The 25,750-nt window shown below is 37.9% G+C and overlaps 2 protein-coding genes across 2 annotated transcripts; one reads left to right on the forward strand and one right to left on the reverse strand.

Annotated features, from left to right (window-relative positions):
- Nucleotides 1-1,763: 1,763 nt before the first annotated feature.
- LOC139713686 (ribosome assembly protein METTL17, mitochondrial-like) lies at nucleotides 1,764-13,057 on the reverse strand. Its single transcript, XM_071625389.1, has 12 exons — nucleotides 12,986-13,057; nucleotides 10,311-10,479; nucleotides 9,486-9,617; nucleotides 8,574-8,685; nucleotides 7,694-7,775; nucleotides 7,077-7,150; nucleotides 6,217-6,382; nucleotides 5,469-5,645; nucleotides 4,396-4,515; nucleotides 3,920-4,088; nucleotides 2,767-2,887; nucleotides 1,764-1,887 (listed from the first exon to the last, which is right to left on the reverse strand). Exons 1-12 carry the CDS (start codon nucleotides 13,055-13,057, stop codon nucleotides 1,764-1,766), a joined length of 1,518 nt encoding a protein of 505 aa, XP_071481490.1.
- A 302-nt stretch (nucleotides 13,058-13,359) lies between these two features.
- On the forward strand, nucleotides 13,360-23,785 carry LOC139713677 (diphosphomevalonate decarboxylase-like). The gene is made up of 9 exons (XM_071625376.1): nucleotides 13,360-13,420; nucleotides 15,956-16,094; nucleotides 17,388-17,434; nucleotides 18,528-18,680; nucleotides 20,129-20,328; nucleotides 20,957-21,124; nucleotides 22,040-22,162; nucleotides 22,778-22,939; nucleotides 23,607-23,785. Exons 1-9 carry the CDS (start codon nucleotides 13,360-13,362, stop codon nucleotides 23,754-23,756), a joined length of 1,203 nt encoding a protein of 400 aa, XP_071481477.1. The 3' UTR covers nucleotides 23,757-23,785.
- The last annotated feature ends 1,965 nt before the right edge of the window (nucleotides 23,786-25,750 follow it).

Genomic DNA, 25,750 nt, shown 5'->3' on the forward strand with positions numbered 1-25,750 from the left:
GTTTACATTTTGTCAAACTGCTATATCTTTTGCCTTTCTGTGTATACATTGTTTTTATTTTGTGTATATCTTTTTTATTTTGAACTCGCATACCACAATATTGAGTTGATGAATTATCTCACTATCTAACATAAGTTAAAACGAAAGTTACAACGGAGTTAAAACACCTTCCACCCTGTTTTATCTCAGAAGCATAAATTCGCACGGGGCATGACTTACAACAGAAGATAAAACAGTTTTCAGAATACCGTGTAATCTAATGGGTGTTCAGGCTTGCGCCCACTGTTACGCGCGTGCGCATACCCTAAGACAATGGTATGCGCAGGCAAAGAGTGCGCAAGATAAAACACAAGTTACAACAGAAGTTACAACAGAAGTTACAACAGAGATAAAACGGTGTTCAGAATACCGATTTGTTACAACAGACTTACAACAGAGATAAAACAGTCTCAGAATACCACCCCAGTATGTGTACGCATGCATGTCAAATTCTTGTCTGGATCAGAATTTTTATTTATGCTTGTTCATGAATTTGCAAATAGCACCTGGCTCGCAAAATTTGTGAAAATTAAACACCCGTGAAATACATGTATATGGCATACACAGTAGCTTGGCCCTCTAAATACAGCTGGAACATAGTATTTGCCACCTACCATTTTTGCTATGCTCAAACCCTTGGGTGTTTACAAAGGAGGTCATGGGGTTTAAGATCAAGATCAAGGTAAGACACCTAAACACATGAAATGATACCAGAGAAGAGCCAAGATAATGCAGCAACAAAATCAAAGATGAGCAGCGACGCCCAGGAAGGAGGTTTAGGATGTGAGGTAATGAGAGAAAGAATAGACCAAGCTGTCATTGAGTGTACAGGATCTGTCCCATGTTATGGCTGGCTGACCAGAGGAGAAGGCATTGCTAATTATTCCTGTGACTATTCCTCTGCTGCATTACATCCCTATCAACTCGAAATTATTCAGCTTACCAATCAAGACCTGGATGTGCTAAAAACTCATACTTGATCATACTTGATCACTTGGAACGTCTTCTAGAAATATCCGCTCAATTTCAGGGACAGCACTAAAACACTCAGCACAAGGGCAACCAAAACTACAGCTTCAATCAGCATATGGTGGTCAAGTTCTCTCCTGAGGGCCCTGTATCATAAAGCTGTTTGTAAAGTTACGCACAGCTTTACGAACGACTGTAATGTGGCAAGCTAAGAGTTTCCTAATCATTGTTAATTTCAATAGCTAAAGTTGAAATTTGCAGATGATGATTACTCTTAAATATTGACATACAGCTGTACTTTGTAAAAACGTTAGGAAAAAAACACACATAATGCACTTCATATTCTAGTCATTCATAAAGTCGTGTAAATTTACGAACAGCTTTATGAAACATGGACATGGGGGTGTTTCATAAAGCTGTTTGTAAAGTTACGAACGATTTACGAGCGACTGGTGATAAGTTCTTGTGCTAAATTATGGAAATTCTGATAAGTATAGCACCTCAGAACTGATCACCAGTCGCTCGTAAGTTGTTCGTAACTTTACAAACAGCTTTATGAAACGGGGCCCTGGTTTGTTTCTTTTTTTTTTTGGGGGGGGGGGGGGGGGAGGAGGGAGAGGCAAATGAAAATATGTGTTAATTTGAGGTTGAAACATACAGCTTGCATGAACTGGTAAACCAAGAAATCTTCCTCCTGACAAAGCATGTATTCTTAGCAGTGAGTTAGTAGGATATTGATGGGAGAGCAGGTGCTATCACTGGGTGATATTCTCTTCTTCATCATCTCCATCCTCCAATACCTTTCCTGGGCTGGCATCCCCTGGGCGCACTGGGAGCATGTCCCCCCAGTTTGTGTAGCGGGAACACCGGTACAAATCCCTGTGAGATACAAAGCAACCAATACAATACACCTATTGCTCTAATACTGAACATTTTTTCTCAGCAATTTTGCAACATGGTAATGAGATGAGAAGGAGGCAAGCATAAAACGATGGCAAGATATTGAATGTGTTACACTTTTAGTGGCTTGGACAATGTTGGTCAGTTTGTATTAATAAATATGCCAGTAGTGTGGGTCTCTCGCCAACCGTTGTGGGAATTTTTCTCCCAAAATAAAGCAAATACTTAAATGACTTGTTGAGAAATATGCCCAAAGAGCATAATGTAAGGGCAAGCGTTCAACAAATTTACATCAAGACTTAGCTTTTCTCGTTATAATAATTAAAGGTCAAAAATTTTGCTGGTATTTGAAATCTACTCTCACACACAACTGGTTGTCCAACATAATCCTATCCATTCACATAGCTACCTAGGGCTTGGGTATAATGTCCAGGGTGTAGGTGGTAACATAGAAACTGCTAGGACACACAGAGCTCCACTGAATCCATCAGGTACCAGAATGCCCATTTCAATTGAATTTCAATTTGAACTTTTTTTTTTCCATTTTTTTCAACAGAACGCACAAAGTAAGGGTTGAAATTATACATACTGACCATGAAATGGCATAAAAATGTATGTCATAAATTTTGGAAAATTGACTTAGTCACATCCTTCTATTTTATTTCACTCACATACTGAAATTTCAACTCTCAAGACTGTATGCTCTTTCATATGTCATAAGAGGTTTCTAATTATCACCTACCTCAACCAAAACTATACCATCCCTTTACAATGTATTCTACCAGAAGACAGAGATGGTAGATATGATGAGAGGGGTGGTATGAAAGAGGTGCCAATCTATTCGTACTTCTCACTCACTTGCTGTGTTTTGACTTGGTAATTACTGCCTCACCAAGACTGCCATCGGGACGGCAGAGACGACATATCACATGGCGCGATTTCTTCAGCACAGGTCGCACGACGCGTGGCCAATTTGAAGCTTACAGCACAGAAAGTAGAATTAACAAATGGAAACATTAGCCTACAAACTTCACTTTTTAAATTTCTGTGAGTTTCCAATGTAGCAAGGTACTCATAGGGATTAAAATGCAAGATGATTTAATTAGTTCTCTTCCCCCTTAAAAACATATCCCACCCTAGTCATTAATTCATATAATACTGTCTTGCAAAACCTACATAATGGCACACATGATGAGTAGACTTTATTCTAATCTTCAATAAGATACTGCAAGTAACTAATTTCACAGTCATGAAGTTTTAGCAACGTGGATAAACCTTGTTATTATTGTAATCATATAATTGAAAGATTGTCCTCTTTTAAACAAGTCCAAAAACTCAATGTCTTTATTGCAACTGCGATCAGAATAGCTCGTGACATACATTATCCCACAAAATTTTTTTAAAGGAAATGCACATCATGGTGCCAGTGCTGTCCAACAGATAAAGTGAAAAAACAGCAACAGAGAAGACCAAGTTTCAATGATGCTTATAAACATTTACTGTAAAACCAGAAACATTTGTGGCACGAAACTTTCACGAAGTGTCACTGGAATTCAACACACTGTGTAGACAAACACTATTGTGTGCATCTTATTTTTGAAAATCTTGATTCCTTGTGAAAGTTTCATGAATGCAAAAATTTCTTCTTTTACAGCATTGCAAGGATACAACACTGAGATAAATAATGCAAATATCAAGACAGTAAATCAAACATAAATGATTTGTTCAAGATACATTATTTGCTTTCACAAATAATTGTATTGATGATTCTGCACATCTTCGAGAAAACAAAATGATTATACAGTCAACCTTGCCTAAGTTGAATCTATTTGGACTGAAGAAATTGCTTTGACTTAGATAAAATTTGACTTAAAAGGGATTAAAATCAATAGCATTTCAAGAGAAAAGGACTTGAAAAGACCTTCGACTCAGGCAATTATTCAACTTATGCGAGGTCAACTTAAGCAAGGTTGACTGTACATCAAATGTACATGTAAAATTTAGCCCTCACCATCAGTCTGCCTGGAACCCTTCTTAAGAACTACATAGCAGAAGGTTTCCGTCTTCAGGCCGCTTGCCCTTGGTCCCACGTACTGAGGCAGGGGATGGTAAGTCTGTGTGAAATTGCACGGGGTCCCCCTCTGCTCCTGAAGTCTGGGACACAGCATGTCATGGGGGCACTGCATAGTTTTAACAAGAGAAACACAAGTACGTACCATGGTATCATTGACACACTAATGTTTACCAACAGATGATTTGATGATTACACAAACATGAAATGTTTCTGGTAGATGATTTGATTATACAAACATGAATGGTTTCTGTGTATGATATTGTTCTTTATGTAATTTCTGAAGAATATACTTCAACTTGACTCCAACTTCTGACCACAGAAGCAGAAAGAAGAATTTTTCCTGATACATGAAATGTATTGAAGTCAGTCCGTCACTGTGAAGTACGGTAACTTTCTGCCTCTTTGATACTTACTGGTGCAAACACATGACCTCCCACTGGCTCCTCATCCTGAATGAGTCTATCTTGTATTGGTTGTTGTAGATCAGTTGATTTCTCCTCCCTCAAATCCCCCTCTGGCTCGCCACATTCTTCCTTCAACAGAAAAAAATGAAAATAAACAAATAAATAAATATGTGTGTATATATATATATATATATATATACATGTATATATATATATATATATATATATATATATATATATATATATATATATATATATATATATATATATATATATGTATATATATATATATATATATATATATATATATATATATATATATATATATATACACACACACACAAATAAATATACATGTATAAACCTTTTGTATGTGATCTGTAATACCATATTGGTTTTGATGAGATCTGATCAGGACTGTTTATATTGCATCAGTATGTATAATTCTCACACAGGAGTATGGTATTAATTGTGTAAATATGGAAGCATGAACGAGTTACTCTTTTGAAGGAACTCAGTGTCCACTTCATCTTGCCATGAGTTCTAATGTCTATAATCATTTCCTCCAAGTACCATCAGTTTGGCACTTGTGTAATGCGTCAAATCATACCTGATATTTTATTTAAATCCACCTCCGTCAAGACAAAAGGTAGTTATTTTATCAAGGGATCTACAACCATGGAGTGCTATTTTTGTAGATTCTCTTGTAGTTTACACATTCTTACCTCTTGTTTGAATACCTGATATCAATACTCTGCCAAAACTATAAAGCATACACTAGTGGCAGGAGACTCACTTGGAAGTAATTTCACATTATTGGGGATACATGAAATCGCTATTCCTGGTCGCATGGTAAAAGGGGGGTGTTCCGTTGAAAGTTCTATTTACTGTGCTCAACACTTGTCTTGAGTTTTCCACTAGAATGTGCACTCTTCATTTCTGGGCATGATGACCATTGTGTCCCTGGGCAAATTTTATCACTGATTAGGACACTTTGGTTCCCTGCTGGCTGAGCTGAAACAGTACTCAGGGGAGTGAGATACTCAATTAGGATAACACACCACCATTGGCGTTGGACTCACCTGAAGTATGGCATCTCTCACTTCCATGAGCGCCAAATAGCTCTCATAGTTTCCGCTCTCAATCAGCACCATGTAATCTGATGTCTTACGCCACAGATTCCTAACTGTGTTTATTCTGTCATTGAGTGACGGCAATTCTAGTAGTGAGTAGGCCGACAAGGTCACGCTGTATTTCGTCTGAAGAGGTGTGGATAAAGGAAAGATAATATACTTCCTGGTCATTCACCTACAAATGCCATAAACCTACTGCTTCTGATTTTTTTTTTTGTCCTCAAATAATGAAATGATGACACCAAAATATCTTTTACAAAATTATTTTAAGCTAAGCTAAATCCTGGATAAACAGAAGTTCCAGGGGGAACTCAGTAAAGTAATTTCTTCAGGAACATGAAACCTCATTCATTACATCTCTGTTTTGCTCCAAAGATAGCAAAACAGAGAGGACACAATACAAAAGAATTTTTCTTTTGTTACTAAAAAAAAAAAAAAAAATAGGTTGTTATGGCACATATTATCTTAAAGTCTGATCTCATCAAACTAAGATCCTCTTCAGTACTCTCAAACTTAATGTCTAAATAAGCAGGAAATTTCTTCAGATTAACCAATGTCTGCATTAAAAATAAATGAGAAATGTATTATTTTTTTTTATTTTTTTAATGAAGGAAATTCCAGACATTAATAACTTTCAAATAAAAATCAAATACACACTCATTCCCCTTCCCCAAAAAAATATTCATATATTAGTTACCCTGAGAGCGACTGGTGTGAAGTATCGGAAGTAGACATTTGGTATGTGGAGCTCATCTTTACCCTCCTCCTTCCGCAGTAACATCTCTGAGAGCTGGTTCATGGACTTGGAGACCTCCACCAGGTAATACTCCCTGATTACTTCACCCCACACCCTGTTAGCTGCCCTGGGATTTAAAGGAATCAATGATATTGAAAATAAAAAGAGTGAATAGAGTAATATATCTCAATGGTGGATGTGTTATGTAACAGTACGTCATCCAATCATGGCCATTTGCTTTGATTGATTCGCTTACAAACATTTTAGGGTAAAAGCTTAGGAAATCTTAATCATGCTTAGCTCATTCTTACAACTATAAAACGAGCACAAAAACCCAGTTTCTTTATGTCCCAGTTCGAAAAAAAAAAAGAGCGTCTCAGATTGTAGGAAAGAATTTATCACATTTATCCAAAGGTGATCTTCCTGCAGTGGAATCTTGGTGTTGAGATATAATCACTTTCTTATATCTATAGCCCCCTTCCCCACAAAAAAAAACAAACAAACAAAAAACAAACAAATAAACCTACACACAAAAAAAACAACAATAGAAGAACAAATCAATTTGTTCTGCCGTAAAGAAAGAGAAAAGTTTGTTAACCCGTTCCATACGGGAACCTGGCGGCCTGTGTATTAAGTCTATGGGGATTTCAGAATTCAGTACGGAACGGGTTAACTCAGGCATTTCAGCATGTCAGATTTCTTTACATCAAGTTTTGTCCAGCATTGTATTGTATTTCGCAGTATTGCAGTCATTCTCTGCATGTAATTTTTGTTTCTCCTTTGTGTACATTTAATCATTCTTGTGCAGACAGTAAACTCACCATACTGCTGTGCCAACACCCGACCCAAAATCTAGAATGTTCTTTGGCTGGAAGTCTGGATCACGATGCCTGATCTGCAGATGATGTCATAAACAAAGAATATGTTGTAGACACTTGTAATTGTATCGCAGAACACACGTTTAGTGAAAGTTAAAGAGATGGTACAGTTTTGGTTGAGATGGGAATTGAGGTTTTAACTTTTGCAAGATAATATACCACTTATATGAAATACTAAAGAGCATACAATTCTAAGAGGAATCAAAAGTATATATGATGAAAATCGGTTTTGACATGGCAGAGACATAACAAAAACATGGCAATTAAAAATGCAGAGGTCCTAAAAAAAGTGAGGCTCATCTTTTATTAGGACCTATAATTTTGAATTCCTCTTAGAATTGTATGCTCTTTAGTATTTAATATAAGTGATTTCTAATCATCTTGCATAAAGTTAAACCTGAATCCCCTTCTCACCCAAAACTATAACATCTCTTCACAGTACATTGTCAAAAGAGCACTAAATACTCAAACCCTGAGCAAACAAAGACAAAGGAAATGGTTTTAGATTTATGGAAATTATTCAAGGCATACAGAATTCTCATCAGAATTGATATAGTTACCTCATTGAAAACCCTGTACAGTGCAGCATAGTTGGCTGGCATTCTTGCTATCATGTATGCCAAACTCCTGATGTCATCATACCTGTAAAAAATAAGGACATTTTGATTTCTATGCGAGTGTGTCTGTGATATATGCATGCCTGTACATGTATTGTAGAATACTGCATAGAAATGAACAAAAAGTATTATGCTACAGACTTGTGCACAAAGTTAACATTGAGTAATAACGTGGAAAACATAACGTCGCTGGGGTGACAAGACCTTGTATCTGCAATTTTGGTGAAAATGACTTTTTTGGATTAATAGTCAAATAATGGGTTAAGTGATATCCTGTCCAAATCCCAACTGTCTTACTCCAAAAATGAAGCCACCACGGCAGGTTAAAGGAAAGGCTGTCCCATTCACTATAGTGCTTTGGCCGCCATGTTTTTTGGCTCTCCTGAACATTTCACATTTTGTAGACACAAGGTCTTGTCACCCCAGCGACAATAAAAACTTAAGAAGTACTTGGACAGATTAGAAAAACCTTTGAAAACAGAGAGAGACATGAAAAAGAGACATAGATCAATGGAGCATATGTTGGTTGTACACTGCTGTTTATCTCTATTTTGATAGCTGACCTTAAATGAATGTTGATACGGCTTGAACAACTCACAAAACTATGCGGCACTGCACACATTTTCCGTCAGCATTTCTTAACCCATTGAGGACAAGTCCCAAGTATACTCAGGCAAGTGTCAATGGGAAATGCGTGTCGTAGCAAAATCAGCTCGTCCTCGAAAAGTTAAGAGGACATTTTCATAGCTCAAATGTTCTGATGCAATTCCATTAAGTCACTGTTTCATTGCTAACATGTCCTAACAATACCAAGAACACTTACTCAATAGCTTGCCACCTGTATAGTCTCTGCCTCAAGATCTTCATTACATTCTGCATCTTCTTCTTGGTGTCGGGTGAAAGTGATTGTCCGGAAACCTCATCAGCATCCACATCTTAGGGGTACAATAAAAAAACAATCCGAACAAACACTTTGTATTCATGACAGATATGCGCAAAATAATGATAATGATAATGATAATAATAGTAATAATAATAATGATAATAATAATAATAATAATAATAATAATAATAATAATAATGATAATAATAATAATAATAATAATAGTGATAATAATAATAATAATAATAATGATAATAATAATAATAAAAATAAATACATTATTTTTTGTACAGACGTATAAACAATTCGGATAATACACATCTTTGGAAACACAGTGGCTCTAAAAGCCATGACAAAAATATAATACATTGTATCATTTTACTCATCACATGACATCAGGCAAAGTCACGTTGAGATGATGGATATTGGGTAGATTAACAAGACCAACTACTGTACTGTCTTTTCTTAGCTCACTCATACTGGATGACCAAGCACTTAATCACAATAAATAGAGTTCACTGCAACCGATTACATTGATGAAGGACAATTTATCAATCAGTGGCAAGAAGAACATTTCGATGCAAGAATTCTATAATTTGAATAAATAGAACTTTTCTCCTTTTTTTGTCTTGCTTTAGTCCATCTGACCTGTCACAGAAACAAGACATAAAAATGCTAATATATTGAGACCTGGAAAGAAGTACAGGTAAAAGTCAGTCATCATCATTTATTACATTTTTAAGATGTATCCAAGTGGATAGTTGGTCATAGAATGTAATTGTACAAATATATCATGAAAAAATGAGCTTAGCATGATTTTTAAATGAGAAGAGAATCTTAAAATGATTTTACCTGGCATGCCAATCTCTTCAGAAAGGTGCTTTGCTGCACTCCTCAGTTCTGCTTCCTCTACAGGTCTCTTCCGACTGTGCAGGTAGTTTGATAGTTTGGCTGCCTCCGGAACGAGGTTGCGAATGGTTTGCCCTAAATATCAGAAACCAACACAATATTCAAAGAGTAAGTTTACGCACCGAAAATGAAAACCACTCTCTGATGTCAGTTGCTTTATCCGCTATGAAACAAAGTCCTGACATGATAATATGCAAAGAATGTTCATGCTCACAAAGATCAGGCAAACTATGCCAATACCACAGAAAGAAAGTTTGGTGATGTTCAAAATGGCTTCAGATTCAAAATCAATTATTAAAATAAAGAGCACATATTCAATGTAATGGCATGAATTTCAATTTTATCACATTCAGCCAGTGCCTCAATTCTAAATCTTCACTTTCAGCTCTCTACGCAGAACTGATGATTACATCTGTAGCATTACGAAAACATTGTGTATGATCTGAAAGCCAGTGTGACAGTCTCAGTAACCATTTTAGCTTTGAAGTATAACTCAATAAACAGACACCTTGCAGTAGGGTATCTAATGCAACATGATGGAGATATTTACAAGAAAGAAATATCAATATTTTGCAACAGCTCCTTTTTGAAAACTGTCACAATATCTGAGCCAATATCTCCAGTTTTAACACAGGGAAAGTTTACCAGGTAATTGCCAGTCTAATGGCCATATGAAGGCAACAATCAATCTACCACGTTTTGGGTGTACCATAGGAGGCCCACTTCCTGCAATAACACATTAAAAGCCACTAAGAAAGGAGATCTCACTCTGAAGGACAGCATTGATGTTTGTGAGCAGTGGTTCTGGTAATCGGACAGGCTTGACCTGAAGGACTCCCACATGATGTCGATGAGATTCAACCTTAGTGTCCAGGTGCCAATTAGTCCTGTCGCTGACCTTTGTCTGAAAATCTTCCTGTGGCACTGTGGATGATGACTGTTCAAGAACAAAAAGATGATTTCATCATAAGAAACAACAACAACAAATAATATGTGCAAAGGGTGAGGTTAAATTCTATGCTGAATTCAAAGTGAGAACCCCAACAGGATTATGCTTAAATGTGTACTAACCATGTACTTGTACAACTAGCCTTTTCCTATCAAGTGCCCCAACAACAACAACAAAATTGAACCAATCTCATTTCCTTTAAAAAAAAGTAAGCATGAAATGAAATATTGCAGAACAATTACATTAAGTAAAGTTGCCAGTCATTTCACCAGCAACCGCCCAAAATGGCAGAAAATCATGAGGTGGATGCCACCACTCAACCCTTTGTTGAAGTGAAATACATACGTCAAGGTACAGATGTAGGTCAAAGTTGAAGTGCACCCCCCCCCCCCCCCCCCAATATGTTCTGCAGTTTGTTTTCCAGGTCTATGAGTTGGGAGATGTCTAGGCCTGCATGTCCTCATCTCTCCCTGTGATATTGTAAGAAACCAAGCTATTTAGAGTCTACTGGCTCACTTAAGGACACCATACTTTCTCTGCAAAATTTGGCCAGAGTTTGATCTCAACAGCATAGAGTTTCTTGAAATATGCATTTCTACCCACAGCAATGAACACCAAACAAGATCTTGCTTCAGTATCAATATCACCAGTGACCTGTGCACTGTAATTATTACTCAGATATATGTAGACCACTGTGTGTGTATACAGGGCTCGACACTAACGGTGGCCCGGTGGCCCAGGGCCACCAAAAATGAAAGTCGGGCCACCAAATTTCAAAAAAGGGCAAATTTGGTGGCCCGCCTCGGGCCACCAAATTTTTTTGAAAAGTATGTCAATAAATTCGCAACTTTTTGCGCCGGACATTAGCAGTTAAATTTTTTTAAAGGATGGATGAAAAGGACTGAATCATTGAGTGCCTGAGAGTGAGTGTTGCAAGTTCGTTGAAGTTTAGTAGATATGTCCAACTTCTAATTCTTACTATCATAAAACTAAATATTTGACTCATTAAAAAAAGGACTTTTAATGTTTTTTATTGTTTTTTTCGGGACACCAAATTTTTCTCTCGGGCCACCAAAAATTTGAAATTTAGGATTTTGGTGGCCCCATCGGGCCACCAAACAAAAAAGTTAGTGTCGAGCCATGGTGTATATATGTTTACACCCATATTCAATGCACTCTAATAATATAAGCACTCATTTTGTGTAAGTTCCTTGCAAAATTACGATCTGTACAAGAATACTTTGAAACAATGAAGATCACATCCCTAAAACTAAATGTTTTATGACAGTGACATGTACTGTTCATAAATGGTGGTAGATTTGACTGGAGGTCACCATACATAGTACATACAAAGGCACACATGTGCCTAAAATACATGGCTACATTCCATTTCAAGGTTATAGGGTCTTCTATAGAGTTCTAAATCTGTAGTGTAACTTTATTCATCGTCTGCACCAGACAAATATCTGTCTGTTCAGAGGACATTTATAAATTTTTTTTATATCGATGGTTCTTCTCTGATTCCATGAAGCCAAATAGTCTCCGCTGAACATATCCCCAATGATAAACACAGACTGCTCTTTCGGTCCACGCCTGTACTAACTCTAGGTGACCAGCCTGAACGTGAAAGCAATTAATTTGCATTTAGAATCTCATACATGGTGGTATTAGCTGAATTATTTCAATTTAAATACAAATTTTATAGAAGTAGGCCCAGGTAGATCATTAATAATTCACATTGGGTAGAATTTGATTCCTTAGGCTTTACTGTCAATTTATTGCTATGACAATGTAAACCACCATGAAATCTCTACACTTTGATTGCATAAAGTAAGGAGTTTGGAACTTAATTGTGTGCATGCGATAGATAGCTGATCGTCCAATTGCACGCACACCTGTCCGCAGGTGCCTACACAAGTTTCGAAGACATAACCTCGGGGCGCTCTTTTGTGAATTGCGGAAAGAAGATGAACAAAGACAAATGTCTTTTCAAAACCATTGGGAACAGTCAGGCCTGAATTTTGTATCGAATAGAAGTCTAACACAGTATAACACTTTTAATAACAGTTTCAAGTGGAAGTGGTTATTTACGCCTACGGTGGGGTAGCCTAAAAGTTAATTCATGATGAAATTTTATATACATTTTCTATGATTGATCAAGCATGAATGCCAGCTCCCTGCTGATGAAATAGGACACTTAGAGGTGCCTGAATCTATGTTTTTCTGTACAAACTACACAAAGAGCCCTCCCATCATGGCCACAGTGCAGTCAGATGCATGTATGCATGCAGTGAGAAAGTGCAGTGGAGCGAGCGAGCGTCCCGCAGACGCAACAATTACGTCTGCACATGAAATGCTATAGGTGGGACCTACCTTGGAACGTGGAAGGTTATGAATATGATTAATACACATGTAAATCTGCATTAAATATTTCCATTGAACTACAGTTTGGAATTACCCTCTTTGGCAGACGTGCAGCAGAAACGAAAATTACTCTTCGTTGAATGCAAGACTTGCAGTAACTCATTGAAGGACGAGCAGCGTGACCACCCATGGACGCTGCCATTTTGATTGCCATGAAAGTACAGGGAATCTGATTGGACTGAAGTTATTTGCCATCCAATAATATTCTTTGTTTCATTGAGGTACACCACGTACACGTGCGGTAAAGGTCGCGTACGCGCACGTCCAGGGTATCGCACCATTTCATCGACACTCACGCATAATCCGTCTGCTTTTGACCGTACCGGTGACGGAACCTAAAGAGGCCTAGAGGGTGATCAAGCAGACTGCAGCATCAGGATCGAGGAAATCTCCAAGACAAGTGACATCTCCAAGTTGCGAATTTGTTTTCCGGTCTCGAAGAAAATGGAAAGTGCCCGGGTCGTGACGTGCAGAGCTCCTATTAATATAGCGGTCATCAAATATTGTGAGTAAACATAACCGTTAGTCCGTTACTACTGGCGTTAGATGCTGTGCTATCTCAGTTCGGGAAACCCACTCACAAGGGGGGCCTCTCCTTATAAGTAACCCGTCCCCCTTATAAGTAACTCCGTCCCCCTTATAAGTAACCCCCGGGGCACCCCTTATATGGAGTCTCCACGCTTTTTTGCAATGCAACTCGAAAATGAAAGGACTGCGGCAATTCGCTTGATTATGTCCATAAAGCTTCACAAGTTTCCTAGTTACTCACGAAATTTGAGCAAAATCGGTTCGAGGCATCATATCTAAAATCATGGATTTAAATGCGATGTCAAACGACCCATGCGAATGCTGAAATGCGAGCGATTACTGGCGTGAGTGTCGCCAGGCGCGGCGGTGCGGCAATGCTTGAGTGCAGACGTGGCGACTGAGTACGGAGACTTTCGTTCATTCAGGTGGCTTTAAATGAAGGAAAAATAACAAAAGTAACGAAATAGTCAACCACCTACCTTTGCAATTGGTATGCATATATACAAAAGGATACGTTCCCATAGGGTTGTCCAGTTGAAGTCGTCCCATTTAAATCCATGATTTTAGATATGATGCCTCGAACCGATTTTGCTCAAATTTCGTGAGTAACTAGGAAACTTGTGAAGCTTTATGGACATAATCAAGCGAATTGCCGCAGTCCTTTCATTTTCGCGTTGCATTGCAAAAAAGCGTGGAGACTCCTTATAAGGGGTGCCCCGGGGGTTACTTATAAGGGGGACGGGGTTACTTATAAGGGGGACGGGTTACTTATAAGGAGGGGCCCCCCTTGTGAGTGGGTTTCCCGAACTGATCTGCGATACGCGATAGACCGAACGCCGAACACTCTCATCTAGCATCTCAGGCTCTTGTGTACAAGGAGCGACGCGCCCCGGGCCGGGGTTACATTAAATAAATTTTCAACCTTAATGAGAATCCACCAAACACTAGAACACTTCTACACTGTATTGTAAACTTACTAGTAAATGCCAGTTGATGTCCCTGCTTTATGTTGAATGCTTGATTCGTAAATAAAACTTTTTGGACAAGATGTTCCAGGACAGGAGGTCACATACTCCAGTGTCCAGGCAAGCTCAGAAAACCCTACGCAAACTCAAATGTAAGGCAAAGGAGTTTCTCACACCGAGTAAACTTGGTAGTTAACCTATTGAACAGCCTACCACCTGAAGTCATCAATACTGGCAGTATCAACACCTTCAAATCAAGTCTTGAGAAGTCATGGAAATATAAATTCAACTGTTACGACCCGGATACTAAATTCCCTTGATGCTCCTGCCCTAGTAAGCATGCAAATACTGTAGTAAATTAGTGCAAATAACAATATATATGTAACACTTTACTTGCAGCAAGACTCAAGAGGATGCAGAGGGGCAAATAAGTCCAGTATAGTCTTTATGCCCAACATCAAAGTAAATCAAGGTAAACTTGACATGCGGATCGGATTGAGCAGGAAATCAACCATTAAACTTTAATTAAATTTACATGTAGCATTCATTGGCCATGTTTACACTGTAGGCCCTACACTATTCAATTCTTCTTCTTCCAGTATTAATTGCAGCTGAGCTAGCTTCATGCATAAAGATTTTGCACAGTGTAGTGTGTACGTGTATGTGTGTGAGTGTCTGCAGCCATATCATGATATCATGTGTGCTCCACCAGTCAAATTCCACAAAATAGTGTAAAGCAAGCTGCCCAGAATTTAGCCCGACCAGAGACGTCGACAGGCGGAGCCTCGTCATCACGTCGGGGAACCACAACACAACTACAAAACTTATAAAAATTTATATGTTACTTAGAAGTGTCTATAGAAATTTAGACGTTACGTGAAGTGCATGTTTATATTACAGAAGGTACACAAGTCCATAGAGGGCCCTCGCGATAAGTCCATGGAACAAAAAAAAAAAGAGGCACTTTCTAGCGCAATCCCCCACTGTCGGGGTTCATCGTTGCAGAATTCAAAATGGCTTGTTGACCACTCTGCAAATTTATGCGCGGGCGTGCGTGGCTGGAAGTGCAGCTATTGCATGCGTGCGCTCTTTGGTAGCAACACGGTCGACAGCGTGACCTTTAAAAGTGCATTCAGATCGTGTGAACTCTCGGTTATCAGATGTACCGTTCGCACATGCTGCATATAATCTTCATTTTAAGTAAGGTGTGAAAAGTGTATGGTATGTCAATAGTGATAACACATGTAGTGTTATTAATGAAGATTACATTCAATGGCCCGAATTCACGAAGTTGGTACAAATGAAACCATGGTTTAAATCATGGACAAAAACCATGGAGGGCCAAGTGTTGCACAGAATATTTCGTTACAAAATTGGTCATTTCATCGACAAAATGACTGTTTTGTTAACGAAATTATCATTTCGTGGACGAAATGCTCATTTAGTTACAAAATGTCATTTCGTTACAAAATAATCATTTCATCATCTTCTTCTCAATGCAGTTATCACCAAAATTCAATTTTTGTTTTCTTTCTTCTTTTTTGCAGGGGGAAAGAGGGACGAAAAACTAATACTGCCCGTAAATTCCTCGCTAAGTGCCACACTGCACATCGATCATCTGTGTACAACCACCAGTATCGCAGCTAGTCAACACTTCAAAGAAGACAAGTTATGGCTAAATGGAAAGTAAGTACTTTTCTTACAGATTTCTCACCATGTTAACCAGATTGTGCTGTTTTGACTGAAAAAAAAAGAAATACAAAGATTGTCAAAATGAATGCTATGAAAATTAAAAGAACTTTTGCGAATGGCATACTGTAAAACGAGGAATTTTCGCGTGCATTTTAATTTCGCGAATTTCGCGAGCGCTAAGATTCGCGAAATTAAGATGAACGCGAAAGTTCTTGTCTACACTATATGCATTGAATGCCAGTGGCAGTTCGCGAAAATTTCATGCCGCAAAAAAGGCTGTCGGCTCCAATTCGCGAAAAATTCATGCCGCGAATATATCCTGTTTTACAGTATATAATTATCAAATAATAACATATAATGTCAAATCTAAATGATTTGGAAATGATAGAAAATGTTATTAGCCAGATTCACACGTACAAAATAGCGGGATGACAATCGCACTCCAAATCTCGAGATTTTTTGAACTGTTCAGACGCTCCAAATTAGCGGAATAGCGATCGCGCTCGGAATCTGGAGTTTTTTGCAGCCGTTCACATGTACAGAGAATTAACCCGCTAATTGCCGATCAAGATAACGGCCAAACCTGCAAACTGAGTCACACAGCACACTTCACTGCCTGCGCTCGTCTTTGGCCATTGCTTTTTGCGCGTCTTAAGTGGTGTGGTTTGCGCGCTGTTGTTGTGGTACACAAAAGAGATGAAGGACCTCTTCGCAGAGGCCTCGCTGTTGTGATGTGCGCATTGCATGATGGGATATAAAAACTTGAGATTCCAAACCCGACCGTTCACACGTACCGATGGGGGCAAATTAGCGCGCTAATTTTGAAATAAGCACAAGATTTCTTGGGATTAGCATCACGATGCTGATCGTGTTAATTTTCTGGTTTTTTGTGTCCACACGTGCAGAAATCTTGAGATTGCGATCGCGATGCAAATCTTGAGATTTGTATCCAGCTAATTGGTGTACGTGTGAATCCCCCTATCATAGCATCTTTATCTTAACAAGAATAGAACATAACCTGTTCTTTATTTCTTCATGAACCTGTATGATATCCTTAAACATTGATGACTAGTGTCAAATTGTAAGGTGAAAAATCTACTTGAGTACTTTTAAAAAATCCCCAAATATGCACTCATATATCTATTGCACTTATTAAACCAAACACATATGTGATTGCACAGGGTGCTCTTCTTTGTATTTTTTTAAATTTGTATTGTTTTTTTTTTTTTTTTTTTGGTTTTGTTTTGTTTGTTTGTTTGCCATCATTGCGATCTCTTTATTTTGCAGGGAACAATCTCTGGATAATCCAAGAGTGAAGACATGCCTGCAAGAAAGTAAGCTAACCCCCCTTATCTGACCATTGCACAGCCACAAAATTAAAGGGACCAGTCAGAGAATAATGTTCTCACATTATATATAGAGATTTTAGTTACAGAATGTGCACATCCCTATCTTTGTCTTGTCAGGAAATTGTGAAGTGAGTTATATCGATTACATTAATTTTGCATGGACATTTCCTTTGTAAACACATACAATGTATTACCATTCTTTTTGTTTGGTTAATATTTGTTTGTTGTGTCACTTTCTCAGAGCAAAAGAGACAGAAAAAAACAAACAAACAAACTCATAACAACCAACGGGGAGGAAATTGCCATATTCGTGCCACAATTCAGGACAATTATAGAAGCCAGTATGCCCTAAGAAATAATCGTAGTTGCAAGCTGATTTCAACAGAATGTGCGTGTATGCCAAGCATACATGGGTACACATACGAAGAGTAGCAAGCAAATGTTGAACCTTTATCTGTTACTTATACAGGCACGTGGCAATATTTATTGCAATAATTTCATTATGTATGGTCAAAGTTGGATTGTAATGACATTGCAGAGAAGTTGGATCATGTGAAATTGCTATTCTATAACCTAATATGTCAATGAAAGTCAGTTTTTAGGTCAAAGCAGTGCATGGACTCAAAATTCCTGGATTGCGACCTCCCCCCCCCCCCCCCAAAAAAAGGGGGGAAAAATATGTATGTATATATATATATATATATATATATATATATATATTATATATATATGTATATATATATATATATATATATATATATGATATCATTTAATTTCATCACAGAAATCTCCTGCTTTAACTGGACACAATTTTCCTCAACAATGTCCTCAGCTGCATTCCTTTTTCTATGATTGTACATAGAGGGAACTCCTTCCCAAACACTGACCACTTCTACATGAGTTGAATAAAGAGTCTATTGTGGAAATGTTGCCCAGACCAGCTGATTCAAACCTGTTTTATGCATGGTTAGTCTCGGCTTGTATCATAATGCAAAGACATTTGATGTTAGTTTATCTCACTACAAATAACTGGTGACAGTTTCTTTTTATCCTCTTACATACTGTTGTGCCATTACAGTTCGAAAACGTGTGAGAAAAAGGAGGCTATCGGAAAGTGGAGATGACTCAAGCACCAAGGAATGGCTGTCGTGGAAACTTCATATTTGTTCAGAAAATAATTTTCCTACTGCTGCCGGTCTGGCCTCTTCAGCTGCTGGCTATGCTTGTCTTGGTAAGGCTTGAGCTGGAGGAGTCAGGGCTTGAGTGGCATGAATCATTGCCTTCGTGCGAGTTTCTTAGCAATTAGAGACATATTCCAGCTCTGTACAATGCTTGTTAAATGTACATAATATGTTACCCTGCGTCACAAAACCACCAAAAAATTGTCAGACATGGATTTTCAGTCAAGAGCAGATTCTGAAAGAGCAGACTCCAAGCTTTGAAATGATGCATAACTCAATGCAAATGGACTTTCCTAACCTATCTGAATAATGGAAAGAAAGTACAGAGAAAAGAGGCTTTGAAGTTTCGGATCTGTTCAAAGGCTAAATCTCACCAAGCTGAAACATATGTAAAGCTCAATAGTAACCACAACAAATAGATTATCAGATTAAGGCAAAATTTTGCACACTCTCAGCACATTCTATTCATGACTAATACTACAAGTAACTTTCAGTGCAGTAGCATCATCCTTTGAAAAGATTTTAGAGTTGAGAGCAAAGAGTTTGTAAAGGATTTTTAAGAAAGTAACAAGAGTGTGCTCTCAGGCATACCTAATCACACTTTTCTACAAAACTGTGTTCTAGAAAAACTGCAAAAAAAAAAACAAAAACCAAAAACCAATTTTTATTTGAGTTATAATCCCAAACTTTAGAATTATGTAGAAAAATTCCTTATTCAGAAGATATAAAAAACCAAACCAACCTATGTTGACTCATTTCACCTATTTTGAGTCCTCGTGTAAAATTAGGTTGTGCAACTTTTTGTAGGTCACATATATCTGATGAGATAAAACAATCCTATTGAGCAACAAAAATATTTAAACAGCAAACATATGCTTCAAAAGCCTGGGTGAATATTAACACGTATGGACAGTAGCTCTTAAAAGTATGTTGCTTTCAAATGGTCAGTGTAGGAAATTCTTCACAAATATTTAGGGAATTTCATACAAGTGTTTTTGTGTGACACATGGGGGAAAATGAGAGAGAATTTTGATTTGATAAGCAGAAGTTTAGAAGTTATTCATAGAATTTGATGAATTGGATGAATTTGATGAGATTCCTATATTTCCTATTTATGATGTAGTGGGGAAATTTGCTTTCTATGGCACAAGACCATTTGACTAGTTTGAAATATATTGGTAATGATGATTTTTGTCTTCATTGTTTGTTACTATGATCAGCATCATCAGCATCAGCATCATCATTATTATCATCATCATTATCATCATCATCATTGTCATCATCATCATTATCATTATCATTGTCATTGTCATTATCATCATTGTCATTGTCATTGTCATTGTCATTATCATTATTATTACATGTGTCATTATCATTACTATCTCTACTGCTAGTACTGCTACCAGTACTTCAGTATTACAAAGTGACCTTTGTCTCTGGTTTCATAGAATGTGTAGCTGCAAGCTCACTACTATGCCTCTCCACTCTCACTTCACAGTGGCTTCTCTGGCAGAGGTGTATGGCATCACTGGCAACATGTCCGACATAGCTCGCCAGGGCTCAGGCAGTGCGTGCAGGAGCATGTATGGTGGCTTTGTTGAGTGGCTGGATGGAAAGTTAAGCTGTGGCAGCGATAGTATCGCCCAGCAGGTGGTAGACCAGGACTACTGGCCGGAAATGAGAATTCTCATTCTTGTTGTGAGTGCAAGTAACTTTTTTAAAACAGTTTGAGAGTGCTGTATCATTTTCATGTGTTATTAAAAAAAAAAAATAAAAAAAAAAAAGATGAAAAATTTTTTGTCTGTGTATCCGGAAGTGCTAGAAAAGACATTGCTCTTTTGATAATACACTCCTGATATTCTGTGTGTATTGTGCTATGCCTGATATTGATATGTATTGCTTTTTTTTTTTCATGCGAATGTGTGAAATGGAAGGGATTTTGTTGTGCAGCATAATTAACTTGAGTGCTACTCGATCTTTGGAGAATGTATTACAATATTAAAAAAAGTAGAAGTGATTTTAATGTGAATGCGTAATAAAAGGCATCAAATCACTGAAAACTTATGAAACAATGGACATGTAGAAAGAAATTTGCATAGCGGACACTGTGTTTGGGAAAGATCACGTGTGGGTAAGGACCTGTATGAATCTCTTCATTTGTGGCTTTTATCCTCTCTTGAGTTGGAGTTGTGCCCAGGAGCAATATTCTCGAATGTAATTGACATGAGGGGATTATCTAAGGAGTAGTAATTATGATGCAAGTATTTGTTCATTGTCTGATGTTATATGGATGTGGCCTTTAACATTATGTCTTTCCAAATGACAGGTGAGTGACCAGAAGAAGCACACCAGCAGCACGGCAGGGATGCAGACCACGGTGGAGACCAGTCCTCTCCTCCAGCACCGGATGACCCTCATCCCCGCCCGCATGGAGACCATGAGGACAGCCATTAGGAATAGAGACTTCCAGTCCTTTGCTGAACTCACCATGCAGGTACAGGGTTCATTCATTCAAGCATATGGCAGTGTGTGCCTGGTTGATACCATTTGCTGACTAATGTCAGTCACCTGGGGCAAACAAGGGGGGTCGGCATCATTCACCTCTTTTCTTGTGTGGGTGGGTAAGAGGACCACTTCACCAGGTTGGCACCCTGCTCTTTACGATGAATAAATGAAGTGGGATCTTTTATGTGCGTGTGTCGTGGCAAACACACACACGGGACCTCCATTTAATGTCCTATTTGAGGAACACAGTGTTTTGCCTCTTACTAGAGGGGACGGAATGTTTACACACAACATTGCTTAGTGAGACTCGGGAATCGAACTCGGTACTCTTGGCTGTGAAGGTAGATGTGCCATATCCTGCCCTTGCCTCCAAAGTAGCTGGATTACAAGCACATGTCAAAACGCAGGTACAGGGTGATATGGCAAAGATAAATGGTAACAGTGCTTGTCATAGCAGTAGCACTGAAAGTTATGGAAGTAGTCGTGATAATGAAGATAATGTTAATGATGATGTTGAGAGAAGGTGGAGTAGATGATAATGGCAATGCTAATGATGGTGATGTAGAAGATAATGAGAATGATGATGATAATTATGACAAAGATTGTGATGCTGACAGTGACTTAATGAGGTTGAGGAGAAGGTAGTAATGCTTTGTGATACACCCTCTTTATCCATCAATATCTGTTTCATGCTGTTGGCTTCAAATAATGGGGAGCTGCATTTTTATGGATGCTGGCACCAAAAATTAGCTGCCTCCAAGACACATCTGTAAACACTGCCTTGTGCCTTCTCTCATCTATTTTAAGCTGTTTTGAACCAGTTACCAGGGATACAATGAGTTCAAAATGGTATTACTTTGGTTAGATTTTTCTTATCTTGTGTTTTATTGACTCAATTTTGCAGGATAGCAACCAAATGCATGCTGTGTGCCTGGACACCTTCCCACCCATCTCATACATGAATGACACATCAAGGGCTATAGTGCAGATGGTACATGACTACAACTCCTACAAAGGGGAAACAAAGGTGAGAACCTTGTAGACATTGATTCTTTATTTCTCAATACACTTGACGGTTTTAATGTCTCTTTTCATAAACTCTTTTACAATAAACTGCAATGTGGCCAGAATGATTAGGAGTTATAATGAACTGAACATTTCCAATTTTTGGGAAGCTGTGTTCATGTAAGTTAGCAATAAGCTTACATCAAAAGCCCTGTTTGGGTTTCATATTATATTAGATACTTGATTGCTTCTTTCATTGTTGTTTTTAAAAGCCATAATCACAGTCAGCACAGCTATTTCAAACTGTAAGTTCAAAGAATAGAGAGCCTCTGAAATAGCTTTGTGTCTAGCGTTATAGTATTGTCTAACCTGTGCAAGTACTTGCTACATTTTTATCAATGTTTATTTTCAACATTTCTCTTTAATTATAAAACTGCAGTCCCCCCACAACATGTAACTATTTCTGATGATGCCATTGTTCATATAATTCATTTCAGGTATCATTTTGACAAATGAGTACAAAACTGTAGAATTAAGATTTTGACAGAGTGAAACTGAGAATTTGAAACATTTTCATACTGCCTTCATGTTTAGATGTAAATTCATGTCACCTTGTTACTCAAAATATTTTCCACAGGCTGGCTACACATTTGATGCTGGTCCAAATGCAGTGTTGTTCGTCTTGGATGAGAATGTTCAAGAGATGTTGTCTCTTGTCAACTATAGCTTCCCACCACAAGACACAGATGGAGAGAAGTTCATCCGTGGGCTTGACAGTCATATAGAAGATATACCACAGGTGAGTAATCATTCATCATGTATGAAAACTATACCAGATGACAGATTTTATACTTATAATAATATATTATTTTGAGGCCCATTGTTATATATTTCAGTACATTATAATAAAGTTTAATGAATATTAAAATTTGTGTACAGGGAATACCAACACATGTTGAAAAATTGCCCATAATCATGTTCAGAGGATAATTAAGAACAGAAGGAAAGTTAATCTATTTTTGTAACAAAACAAATATTGATAATCATATTAAATAAATCAATTTAAAAAATGTAAAGTAGAGGTACATTGTAGTGTGTTTATACAATATGTGAATAAATATCAAGAAATTTGCAAACAGTTTCTTGCAAGCATTTTAAAAAAAGTCATCTGGGTCATATCTTTCATTTTCAAGAAATCATAAAAATTGTGATTTTCCTCCTGTTTCTTTGCCAGATTTTTCCAACGTCTTTTAACGATTGCAAGTCTCAAATAGATTCACATGGAAATATATGTAAACATTGTATCATAAGTGTACATTTATGGATGTGTTCCTCGGGTACAGATATGAGTCCGGATATAACTAGGTGAATTAACCAGACCTTATAATTTCATTCTAACAAGATTCCTGTTTTTTCTGTACATGTAGAAAAAACTGATGTTCTCTCCACCCACTTGTCTTGTACAGGATATGAAAGCTGCCATGAAGCGTGACCCAAGCCCTGGATCACTGAAGTATGTCATTCACACAAAAGTAGGACCTGGACCTCAAACAGTGGCAGACCAAGAACTGTGTCTCCTGGACCAAGATGGCTTTCCCAAAAATCTGGCCAGTTGACAGAAATGGATCTCTGCAATAATTCCTGTACATGTCTCCTTCTTAGCATATACTGTAGTTAACACATTCTATCTCAATGAAGCTTGGTACAGGGGAGACTCGGTATAACGAACACTGCTATAACGAGATATCGGTTATAACGAGGAAATTTTCTCGGTCCCAAATTTCCTTCCACACAAGTCTATGTAAAATGCTACTCTTATAGCGAGATCGGCTATAACGAAATAACTGCTATAACGAGATAAATTTTGTGACTTCCAAACAAAGAAAAACATAGTAAATCAAACCTGCTATAGCGAGGTAAAGCAAAATGCCTTCGGTAAAGCTTTACTTCGCCTGTGCTATCATCTTCCGAGATTGTAAAGCTTGATGCGCCAAAAACTGTCTTGTACACACATAATCATTAAGCACTCCAGCTAGCACTGCATGTTGTACGTGTGAAGTGTGTGTGTGCACGCACACTATGCAGAAAATGTAGTGGGACGGCCATATGCATACATGACATCATCATGACGTTTAGCAGGTGTGAGGCAATCTGATGCTGTGATTGGCCTTCTACTTTGGGAATTCCCCGTCTTCACACACACGCAGTCATAATGTACATACAGAATGTGTCACATACACACACAGCATTGTGCAGACCATATTCAAGCTTTCCACACAACACACACCCATACGATAACCACATACCAATCCACAGACGATCTTGTATTGATACAATCGCAAGCTACCGGTATATAAATTTACAAATTCAAACATCTACAATTAATAAGAAACACATTCTTGATATTGGATTTCCTTGGCGAAAAACATCTTCTTACCCATAAAGGTGAGTAATTCCCTCACACACAATATCAAGTTATCAGTATTGATTGAAATATGATGGGTAGTCCCACATGTGCAAATTAATGTCTTTATTTTATGCCTTCTTTTATGCCTACTGATATAACGAGATATCGGCTATAACGAGGAAAATGACTCGGTCCCGACCATCTCGTTATATCGAGTTTCCACTGTATTGGGAATCTGTATAGGTATGTGGGTGTGACTGGGCCAGAGCTTAGTGTCTCTGGGCTTATGTACTGTGGTTTATTAATTCATGGTGGTGCAAAAGGTCTATACACACACACCTCAGAATGGTCCTTGTTTGGAGGCACACGTGCGTGCATGTGTATGTGCATGTCTATAGCTACCATAATGGCTTATTTGTACAAGTGTATGTTTGCGTGGATGAATGTGGTGTGAACGGTGGCATTCTCTTGATTGATACTGTAACAATGTAGCCTGTAGCAGTGTTTCTTTTGTAATTTGTACAACAGAATCGACACTCTGAGGACTTACGTGACAGTGATGTCTGTAATAAACTTAACATGTTTGGAATAACTATATCTATGAAGAAATAACAAATTGAACCCCTTTTGCCCGAAACCAATATGATTCACCCTGCAGGCAAAGTCCCAAGTGCATAGCCAAGTGAGATCATAGTCATGTGACCACAACAGCCATCTAGATATGCCCTTAGGACTGGGATGTTATGAAAAATCACCCACTGGCTACACTTTTGCGATAATTGACCCAATATATTAAGTTTTAAGTTATTAATACTGATCATATACAACTATGTAGTTCTTCATTTTACTAACTCATTTTTTTTTTTTTTTTTGGTTTAAATATCAATGCTCTCTATCTTCATATTTGATGGCACAAAAAACTGCCATTTTGCACTGCATGCTTGGAAGGAGGTGTACTAGCTTTGCCAAGTACTTGTACAATTTCTTCACTCATCACTAGATCATCAAGTTATGTAGAACCAGAAGCACACAAACACAATCCACTTGCATAGTGATTATAAACTCTGTGGTCTGTGGGTGATGAAAATGACATTCAGAAAGAGAGTGAACAGATTTTCCCTGTAAAACATGATAAAAAGCAATGATAACCAATTTCCACAGGCTTTAGATTTTGTTTTATTCTTGATAGCAAGCATCCACAGT

Source organism: Diadema antillarum, unplaced genomic scaffold (genome assembly GCF_040938485.1).
Source record: "Diadema antillarum isolate AM-2024a unplaced genomic scaffold, OU_Dant_1.0 seq00002031_RagTag, whole genome shotgun sequence".
Taxonomy (NCBI): Eukaryota; Metazoa; Echinodermata; class Echinoidea; order Diadematoida; family Diadematidae; genus Diadema; species Diadema antillarum.